Source organism: Pteropus alecto, unplaced genomic scaffold (genome assembly GCF_000325575.1).
Source record: "Pteropus alecto unplaced genomic scaffold, ASM32557v1 scaffold76, whole genome shotgun sequence".
Lineage (NCBI taxonomy): Eukaryota > Metazoa > Chordata > Mammalia > Chiroptera > Pteropodidae > Pteropus > Pteropus alecto.
In genome coordinates, this window is record NW_006443138.1 from 29,710,212 (window position 1) to 29,721,420 (window position 11,209).

Genomic DNA, 11,209 nt, shown 5'->3' on the forward strand with positions numbered 1-11,209 from the left:
GAATGATTTATTGATTGCAGCTAGGATATAATAAGCATTTTCATTAAATCCCAAATATTACATGTTTGTACTTTGGGGAAAATTCAAATCTAAAGAGACGTTTCTTTGGGGAAGAGGTAAGAGATGGATGGATAGACAGGCATGGAGGGGTGAGCATGGGCCACGGGCAAGGAGTAGAGGGAACAAAAATATCTTGAGTGAGATTTGGTAAATTAAGTTTCCAAAGCTAGAATACACCTTTCCCAGCTTGTCCATAGTACCGCTGCATATCAAACCCGTACAAACACTTCCTCTTTTACATGTGATGCACATGCTAAGAAAATATTTTAAAATAACGAGGTACTGATACATTTCAAGATTTGTTTTCATACCTGTGCTATGTAACACATCTGTCTAAGTTTTTTTGCTTACTTCACACTGCCTTTCTTTACTAAGTGGTCTAAGCATTTTAGCAACACATTCTTGTACTCTTTTGACTTCAGAATGACTAAAGCTTTGCATTTCAAAGTCAAAATAAAAACTCTCATTTTATAAGTATTCCAGTTTCACAAGAAAGTTTGATCTTTGAAATTTTTTTCAAGACAGGAAATTTTAGCATATAATGGATCAAGTGCCAATGAAATCTCTCTATGCTCAGCCATGCCCACATTTAATACTGCTTTCAGATAAAATGCAAACCATTCATAATCCCTGGAGAACAGAGAAAGGCCTACCAGATGGAAAGCAACTGCAGCTAATGAACGAACACTTCCTTCTCTAAACTTTTTGATTCTTCTGATCCCCTTTATTTTTTTAAACACCTTTCCCAGACAAACCATTCATTAGACCTTGGAAAAAGCCTAGCCTTATAGTCTACCTCTGGTTTGTTTTCCCCCTAATCTTTTTCCATTACTTTTAGTTATACTTCCTCCTCCAATGCTAATCATTCTTCCCGCTTCTTGTTTACACCCTCCTGACATTTGTAGGTAATAATCACATTCCCTCCCCTTAGTTTTCAGTTAGTTCAGGTCTACTATTTAGTTCTTCTAATCCTGCCTCATAAAATGATCCTTTCAGCTTCTTAGTCATGCCTGCCACTTTTCTTTGAACTTATTCCAGTTTGTCTCCATTTTTCTGGTAATGAGGTGCCTGAAATGGAACACAGTGCCCTAGGTGTGGCTTCACTGCAACCTTGTAATGGAATGGGGCTGGAGGGTCCTCTGAGGGATAGTGCCCAAGCCTAGGCAGCTCAGGGGCCTTTTGTCACTCTAGAAAAGCTGGTATTGCTTCTGTCAAGACCCAGTAGTAATTCCTGTATTCTTGAACTTCAGTGAACAGCCAAGTGCATTTCCTCCTCCATGCCTTATTAGCTCATACTATTTTCCATTTAGAATGAACTTTTTTCTGTGTCCTAATATCAACTGCCACATTCTTCAGGAAACTTTCCCCTTCTCCTCCTCTTCGCCCAAACTGTGGGCAGTAGCACTTTATCCCTCTCTGTGGACATTATACAGTGTTTTGCATAGAGTACTCAATTTTTTACAGTTTTATTGAGATATAATTCACATGCTATACAATACACCCATTTAAAGTGTACAATTCAGTTGGTTTAATATGTTCTCAGAATTGTGTAACCATCACTACAATTTTCAAACTTTTTTTTTATTCCAAAAAGAAATCATACTTTTAGCATCCATTCCCAATTATCCCATCTCGCCCCAACCCTAGGCAACCACTAATCTACATTCTAACTCTGGATTTGCCTAGTCTGGACATTTCATAAAAGTAGAGTCTTACAATATGTGGTCTTCTGTGACTGCCTTCTTTCACCTACGATAATGTTTTCACAGTTCATGTTATAGCATGTATCAGAACTTCATTCCTTTTCATTGGCAAATCAGTCAGTACTCTTTGAGTGAATATTTTATACATTTCTATTTGTTCATTCTCAGTGTCTTAGAATATAGGAATTACACATAATTTATTAAAAAGCATAGCGTTGAATATTTATATTATATATTTTTATTCAGATTTCTTATCGTAAAATCTATGTTGCTTGTGGTATCAAACAATGTAGAAGTATAAACAATAAAATCAGAAGTCCTTCCGTTTACTCAAACTAACCACTTTTAATAGTTTTGTGTTTTTCTTCCCATAAATTTTTTATATATAGTTCTAGACACAAAGATCTCTCTCACTTCTTGTTTGACACCAAGTTCATTAATAAGTTTTTTGTTCTTATAAATTGCCTTGGTAAACATACTTGTGCGTACATTCTCGAATTTCTTACAGATATTTCTATAGCATATATTCTTAAATGTGAAATTATTTGGTCAAAGGACATATACAATTAAATTTGATTGATAAGACCATATTGCTTTTACCAATCTGTATTCCCATCAGTAGTGGTATAAAGAGTACCCACTTCTTCAAATCCTTACCAACACTGATTTTTAACATTCTTTTGCCAATGTGATAAGGGAGAAAAAACCCTACCGTGTTTAATTTCTATTTCTTTAATTATTAACAGAGTTAAATATTTTCATGTGCTTATTAAGCCATTTGTATTTCTTCTGTAAGTTTTTTATTCATTTCCTCTGCCCATGTTTCCATTAGGTTTATTAGGCTTATAGTACCACTTTTATAATAATTATTGATATTAATTTTTTGTCTTTTTGTTCTGTCTTATTTATTATAAATGTTTCCTAAGCCATCATTTGTATTTGAATTTAATTTATATCCCTTCTGTTTCCATACAAACATGTTAAATTTCTGAATAATCTAATTTGTTCTTTTTTTTTCTTTCCTTTTATCACTTTCTTTAAAAGCATTACCCCTCGTCTTAGTCAGTTCAGGCTGCTATAACAAAATACCATAAACTGTGTGGTTGATCAACAACAGAAATTTGTTTCTCACAATTCTATGGTCTGAAAATCCAAGATCATGGTGACAGCTGGTTCTGGTGATGGCCTTCTTCCAGTTGCGGACTGCCTACTCTTCCTTGTGTCCTCACATGGTGGAAAGAACTAACTAGCTCTCTGAACTCTTCTTATAAGGGCATTATTCTCAGTTCATGAAAGTTCCACCCTCAAGACCGATTACCTCCCAAAGGCCCCACCTCAAAATACCATCACATTGAGATTAGGATTTCAACACAGGAATTGGGGGCGGGAGGACACAAACATTCAGTCTGTAGCAAAAAATAAAATTCAAAGCATTTACCTGTCCTTCAGCACAGATTATAAAAAAATATTCCTATGCTTCTAGTACTTTCATGGTATAATTTTTAAATAATTTTTATTGAGATATAATTGACATATAACATTGTCATATTAGTTTTAGATATATAATATGATGATTCGGTATTTGTATATATTGCAAAATGATCACCACATTGAGTCTAGTTACCATCCACCACCACCCATAGTTACAAGTTTTTTTTCTTGTGATAAGAAATTTTAAGATCTATTCTCTTAGCATATTTTAAATATATAATACAGTATTATTAACTATAGTCACCATGCTTTACATTAAATTATCCTCAGGACTTATTTAGTTTTCTTTTTAGTTCATCTACTTTTATTACTAGGTTTCTTTTTTATTTTATTTTATTATTAGTTTCGAGTATAAGTACATTAGTTAGACTTATATAGTTTTATATAGATTTATATAGTTTGTAAATGATCCCCCTGATTGCTCTTTCTCTCCTTTAGCTCTCCACCTAGCCATTACATTAATGCTAACGGCATTCCCTATGATGTGCTCCCCATCCCCATGACCATCTATCAACTACTAATTTCTTCTTAACACTTCACCCCTTTCTCCCAGCCCTGCTCCCCTCTGGCTATCACCAGCTTGTCCTCTATATTTGAGAGTCTGTTTTTGATTAGTTTGTTCTTGTTGTTCCTTGTTTTATAACTGGAAATTTGTGATTTTTTTGTGCCCTTCACTCCTTTTCTTCCACCTCTGGCAACCAACAATCTGTAATCTGTGTCGATGATTTTCATTTGTTCTTTTGTTGTAGTTTTTCTTTAGGTTCCACATGTAAGTAGATCATACGGTATTTTTCTCTCTCTGACTTATTTCACTTAGCACAGTGCCCTTAAGTTTCATCTACGTTGTTGCAAATGGCGGAATTTCCTTCTTTTTTATGACCGAATAATATTCCGTGTGTGTGTGTGTGTGTGTGTGTGTGTATGTATTAGATTTTTTTTATCTATTCATCCATCAATGGACACAGGTTGCTTCCATGTCTTGTATTGTAAATAATGCAGCAGTGAACATTGGGGTGCATATATCTTTTTCAGTTAGTGTTTTCATTTTCTTTGGATAAATATCCAGAAGTGGAATTGATGGATCATATTGTAATTCTATTTTTGATTTTTTTAGGAACTGCCATACTGTTTTCCATAGTGGCTATACTAATTTACATTACCACCAACAGTGTATAAGGGTTCTCTTTTTTCTACATCTTCAGCAACACTTGTTATCGCTTGTCTTTTTGATAATAGCCATTCTAACAGGTGTGAGGTGGTATCTCATTGTGGTTTTGATTTGCATTTCCCTGGTGATTAGTGATCAGGAGCACCTTTTTATGTGCCTGTTGGCCCTCTGTATATCTTCTTTGGAAATATGTCTGTTCAATCCTCTGCCTGCTTTTTAATCAGTTTGTTTGTTTTTGCTATTGAGTTGTATGAGTTTTTTATACATTTTGGATCTTAATTCCTTTTCAGATATATGATTTGCATATATTTTATCCCATTCGGTAGGCTGCCATTTTATTTTATTGATGGTTTCTTTTGCTGTGCAAAAAAAGCTTTTTAGTTTGATGGAATCCTACTTGTTTATTTTTGCTTTTGTTGCCTTTGCTTTTAGCATGGAATCCAAAAATAATCACTAAGACTGATATCAAGGAGCTTATTACTACCTATGTTTTCTTCTAGGAATTTTAAGATTTTCGGTCCTACATTCAAGTCTTTCATTCATTTTGAGTTAATTTTTATGTGTGGAGTTAGATAGTGGTCCAGTTTCATTCTTTTGCATGTGGTTATCCAGTTTTCCTAACACCATTTATTGAAGAGACTGTCCTTTCCCCCATTGTATATTCTTGACTCTTTTGTCATAAATTAATTGACCATATACATATATATGGGTTTATTTCTGGGCTCTCTATTCCTATTTTATTGATCTATGTGTCTGTTTTTATGCCAGCACCATGCTGTTTTAATTACTGTAGCTTTTTTGTGATATAGTTTGAAATCAGGGAACATGATACCTCCAGCTTTTGGTCATTTTTCTCAACATTGCTTTGGCTATGCAGGGCCTTTTATGGTTTCATACAAACTTGAGTATTGTTTGTTCTATTTCTGTGGAAAATGCCATTGGAATTTTGATAAGTATTTCTCTGAATCTGAAGATTGCTCTGGGTAGTATGGACATTTTAACAATATCAATTCTTCCAATCTAAATCTTTTCCATTTACTCATGTCTTCTTCAGATTCCTTCATCAGTGTCTTAGAGTTCTCAGTGTACAGGTCTTATTTGTTGGGAGGTTTTTGATTACTGATTCAGTCTCCTTACTAGTGTTTGCTTTGTTCAGATTTTCTATTTCTTTATGATGCAATTCTGATAGTTTTATATTTCTAGGAATTTATTCATTTCTCCTAGATTTGCTAATTTGTTAGAATATATTTGTTCATGATAGTCTCTTATGGTTCTTTGTATTTCTGTGATATCAGTTTTAGCATCTCTTTCATTTCTGATTTTGAGTACTCTCATTTTTGCTGAGAAGTCTAACAGTCTGTCTATTTGGTTTAACCTTTCAAAAACCAGTCTTAGTTTTATTTATCTTTTCTATTATCTTTTTAATCTCTATGTTGTTTATTTCCAGTCTAATCTTTCTTTCTACTAACTTTGGGCTTTGTTAATTCCTTCTTTCTACTAACTTTGGGCTTTGTTTGTCCTTCATTTTCTAGTTACTTGAGATGTGAAGTTAGGTTTTTCATTTGAGATCTTTCTTTTTTCTTAATGTAGGCATTTATATCTATGACCTTCCCTCTTAGAACTGCTTTTGCTACATCCCATAAGTTTTGATATGTTTTATTTCACTTTTTACTTGTATTAAAGTATTTTGTTTTTTCTTTTTTATTTCTTCTTTGACTAGTTGGTTTTTCAGTTGCATGTTGTTTAATCTCCACATATTTGTGAATATTTCAGTTTACTTCTTGTAATTGAGTTCTAGTTTCATACCATTGTGGTCAGAATAGATTCTTGATAAGACTTCAATCTTAAATTTATTAAGACTTGTTTTGTGTTCTAACATATGATTTTTCCTGGAGAATATTCCCCGTGCACTTAAGAAGAACGTGCATTCACAGTGTAATTTTTGAATTTAGATCTTTAGCCAGTTTGAAGTTTATGTTTACATATGGAATGAGCAGGAATCTAAATACAATTAAGCTCAGTTGACCTAAAATATTAATTGATTTCAAATGCCTCCTATTCATATTCTAAATCCCACTGATCTAATTTTATCAATACAATACTCTTCTAATTAGTGTATTTTTATAGTATGTTTTATAATTTGGAAGAGCAAGTCCGACATCATTTTTAGTTCTTTAGAATATTTTCTTGGCCCTTCTTCTATGTATACACTTTAAGATAAATTTTAGAATCGATTATCAAGTTCCAAAAAGAGCCTTTGAGATTTGGTTTGAAAATTTATTTATAGTATACTTTTAGGTGAAAATAAAATTGGTTTGTAAATAATCTATATACTATCATTGCAATTTTGTTTCTAAAATTACATGTATATATAATAAAAATCTCAAAGAATATATGACAATATATAGCAGTGGTTATCTCCCGATGCTAATGTTATAGGTGATTATTTTTCTTGGTGCCTTTCTTTTCCAAATTTTCTACAATGCATGTGTAATACTTATTAAATAATAAAAAAAAAACCCTGGAAAATATTATTAAACTAAAATGTATCCATTAGTTACTTCATGTTTAACTACTTAAAATAACAGAAGCCAGATAGAATTTAAAAAAAAAAATTTATGAGAAATAAATATGTGACTTGTCGAGAATGAAGTACAGATACCTGACTCAGAAGATAAACCAGAGTTGTTGAGAATATTCCTGGAATGATTAAGATGAGCAACTGAAGCAATACGACCTGGCATTATCCTCGCTTACTTTACCTGGTTGATTTCAGTTCCACTGAAGAAACTTGAGAATTGTAGCCTTTTCACCTAGCGATATTTCTGGATTATATTCTGTACAGCTATATTCACAAGGCATCTGGCCTCCTTGGTTTCCCCATTTCAGAGATTCATATTTATATGACACAGCCAGGCCTTGATACGCAGTGCACCAAGACTTGGTGTGGTTTAAATCTAGTCCTTACATGTCTTGATCTTTTAGTCAACATTTAGCAGAAAGTATATTACTAAATCTGTTCCCAACAGTTAGATATATTTGAGGAAGTAGCATGTTAATTCATGGCTCAGAGCATCTAGATTCTATTAACACTGTAATTAAAATTTGGTTCTCTTTGCTTTTTAATCTACATGCTCTTTCTGAATAATCTTACCTACTTAATAAAAAAAACAATAGTAATAATAATTATAACATCTAACATCGAGTGTTTTCTATGAGTTAGGCATTATACTGTACTTTATAGGAATATCTCATTAAATCTTTAAAACAACCCTATAAATGTTATTGCCCCATTTTACAGATGAGGAAACTGAGGCTCAGACAGGTCCAGGTGATACAAACTAATAATTGACAGAGCTGACATTGAAACCCAGGCAGCCTAAATCCAAAGCCTATGTTCTTAACTACACTTCCAATTTTTAATCTTCTTCTTCCCTAAAACCTGCTCTGCCTCTTGTATTTTCAGTCTTATTTGTCTAATATCCTCAGCTAAAACTGTCACAGTTATTCTCCATTCTCTCACTTAACTCCACCTCCTACCAGTTCCACCTTTAGAAAGTCTCCCATCCGTCTGTTCCTCTTCACAGCCCCGGACCCTACCTTGGTTTCAGCCCTCCTTAGCTCTCACCTGGGCTTTTAACAGTTACCTCCTTGACATATCCCACTCAGTCTATTTTGTTTTTATCTCCATAGCTATCTTCTAAGAAAATGAAGCTCATCATGTCCCTGGACTGTTTAAAAATTCTTGGACTTCCTTTTGTTATTGTTGTTGTTGTTTTAACCAGATTAAATCTGAACTCCTTAGCTTTACATACACAATCTGGCCCCGGTCTGTCTCTTCAGCTTCGTTTCCTATCATTCTCCACCCAATCGCCTTACTTTGTGTTCCAACCATATTGAACGCCTCACTCTTCCCTAGATCTGTGCCAAACCCTTTCATAGCTCCATGCATCTGCATTTGTTTCATCTGCTTGAAAGCCTCTTCTGTCTTTGATCTCCCAAACTCCTATTCAGCTCTCAAGATCCAAATCACATGTTGCGTTTAGTACCTTCTCAGACTCCTCCAGGATGAGATAGCCTTTTTTATGCCTTCCCTTGCAGCACATGTTCCTGCCTCGGTATGGCCCTTACTATGCTGGGCTGTAATTATCTGTTTACGTATTTGTCTCTTTTATTAACCTAAATGGGTCTTGAGGGCAAGGACCAAATCTAGGCCCTCGATAAATGTTGGTTTAATGCTTGAAGGAATATCAGAGAGGGTGTTTAAAACAATAGGAAGTCGAAAATACACGTACTCCTAAACAAACAGAGGACTACCTTGTTTTCTCAAAATAATCTCTTTAGCTAAATTAACAGGCCTAAGGTAGGCTGTCTGATATACTGAATAAAAGTGGTATATATAGAAAATAGGGGAAGTCTTTTAAATTAAAAGTTTTTGTAGGGCAAGGACCATTACGCAAGATGAAGATTCCATCTGAGATCAACTACATTCCCCTCACCTGGGCATGTGTGTCATAGTGTGGCACAGCAGAGAGAACATTCCACCTGAATGATAGGACCGGGATTGGAGTCCCAGCTCTTCAAATTACCATCATTGGGCCTTGGACTAGTCACTAACTTCTTTAGCCCTCATTTTTGTGAAAAGACATTTGACATTTACCTTTACACGTACCTGGCTATTCACTTACATGCAGGAAGACCTCACACAAAAAGTGTCTCTTTTATCATTTTTTTAGTGTTATTGAGGCATAATTGACAAATAAAGTTGTGATATATTAAGGTGTACAACATGATGATTTGAAGTAAATATACATTGTGAAAATAGTCCCACAGTCGAGTTAACACATTCATCGTCTCACGTAGTTCCTTTTTTCTTTATGAGAATACTTAAATTATACTCTTAGCAAATTGCAGTTATACAGTACAGTATTTTCACCTATAGTCACCATGTTTTACATTAGATCCTCAGACCTTATTCTTCTTATATTTGCAAGTTTGTACCCTTTTACCAATCTCTCCTATTTCCCTACTCCCAGCCCCTGGCAACTATCATTCTGCTCTCTGTTTTTATGAGTTCAACTTTTTTTTTTTCAGATTCCACATGTAAGTGATACCATGCAGTATTTGTTTTTCTCTGTCTGGCTTATTTCACTTAGCATGATGCCCTTTAGTTTCATCCATGTTGTTGCAAATGTCATTTCTTTATGATGAACAATAATTCTTAGCTCAGTGCAAATAGAATTGTTTTATTTTATCTAAAATCCATCTTTCCTTTCCTTTTCAGCTTCAAAATGAGTTAGAAAAAGGTGAACGGGACAATGCAGAGCTGCAGGAGTTTGCCAATGCCATTCTCCAGCAGATAGCAGATCATTGCCCCGACATCCTGGAGCAAGTGGTCAACGCATTAGAAGAATCATCTTGACCCCGCTTCATGGGGAGTTGCCAACCCAGCAGCCCAAATAGTGAACCCAGGAGCCAAGAAAAGAGAGCTATGAGAAACAGGCACCCAGAACCTTCTTGGCACCAAACAAACACTACGAACTCTATCCTGCCTTGGTTGGTCTTTCAAGTATGATTCCAGCACCATTTCTACTACATCTGTCATCTTACTCTGCCTTTCTACTTTGGATATTGTGTCTACACTTATTTTCTTGATGTCCAAGGTGGGTAAGTAGCTGAGTCTCCATGAAGAACTGACAGCTGGTCATCAGCAGTGGAGAACTCTGGAAGCTGGTTGCTCTGCCCTCACTGAGGAACATGGAGTAGGGAGCCTCTTACCTTCTGTCTTTGTCATGAGAACTAAATCTGGAATCTACTTGCAGTTCAACATACTGAGAGAATGCTTCCCCATGGACCGGAGAGCTGAGTGTTCTAATATACAACAGGTGCTTTCTCCTAAAAAGGTTTAAAAAAAAAATCTCAGAAAGATAGTATTAGAAAGAGAGAGAGGGGAAAAGAGAGAACAGGGACAAAGAGAAAACCGACTCTTCTTTTTACTGTCTCTTCTGTTTACTTTTCATCTGTAATGTTTTATGCAGGGAGCTGCAAGCAGTCTTCCTGGCGGCTCAGTGAACACTAATGCCCAGCCCTGTCTGTCTCTCATCCTTGCTCTTCTCAGCCAGTTAACAAGAGGATGGTGTGAACAGTTCTCCCCGTGGTCCCTCTTGTTTAAGACCTTTGACCTTATGCTTAGTTTGTCAGATCTTATATTTAATTGAAAGAGAAGAAGAGTTTGACATGAGACACTGTCGTCGCCAGCTCTGCTTCTGTAGAAGATGACCATTCCTTGGGGTCAGGCTGGTTTCTCCTGAACGTCTCTCCCATCAGCATTCTAGGCCCTTGAGTCCCGAAAGAATGCTTCTGCCTTCCCACCACCATGCTCCCAGCTCTTGCAGCCCAATGGTCATTGAACTTTATGACTCACCTTCCACCCTTGTAGCTTTAATCTTGATTTGTACTCCCAGAACCACAGCCTCATGCACTGCCTGGAACCTCCTTCTGGCACAAATGAATGTTTCTTATCCAACACACATTCCTTCCTCCATTCGTTTGTTCAAAGAATATTTATGAAATGCCTACTGTTCGCAAGTCAGCTTTAGGCACCCATCCTTGAAAAAGAGGGAGAGGTGTAAAGAATTCTGAGACATACCTGGTTGAGTCAAAGCAGTAAAAGGCATACCCATCCCCTCCCCATCTTAATAGAAGGTATCTTTTCCAGAAAACTCTTGCACAAATCAGCATTTCTCATTTTTGACTGTAATGGAATTGATGGGTTTGCGGTCAGAGG

The 11,209-nt window shown here is 35.5% G+C and overlaps 1 protein-coding gene across 1 annotated transcript in view; it reads left to right on the forward strand.

Annotated features, from left to right (window-relative positions):
• ERC1 (ELKS/RAB6-interacting/CAST family member 1) overlaps positions 1-10,952 on the forward strand; it is a 480,046-nt gene extending 469,094 nt beyond the window's left edge. Inside the window, exon 20 of the mRNA XM_015598545.2 lies at positions 9,707-10,952. Coding sequence (XP_015454031.1) covers positions 9,707-9,844 — 138 coding nt within the window. The 3' untranslated portion in view covers positions 9,845-10,952. The remainder of the gene's footprint in view (positions 1-9,706) is intronic.
• Positions 10,953-11,209: the final 257 nt, after the last annotated feature.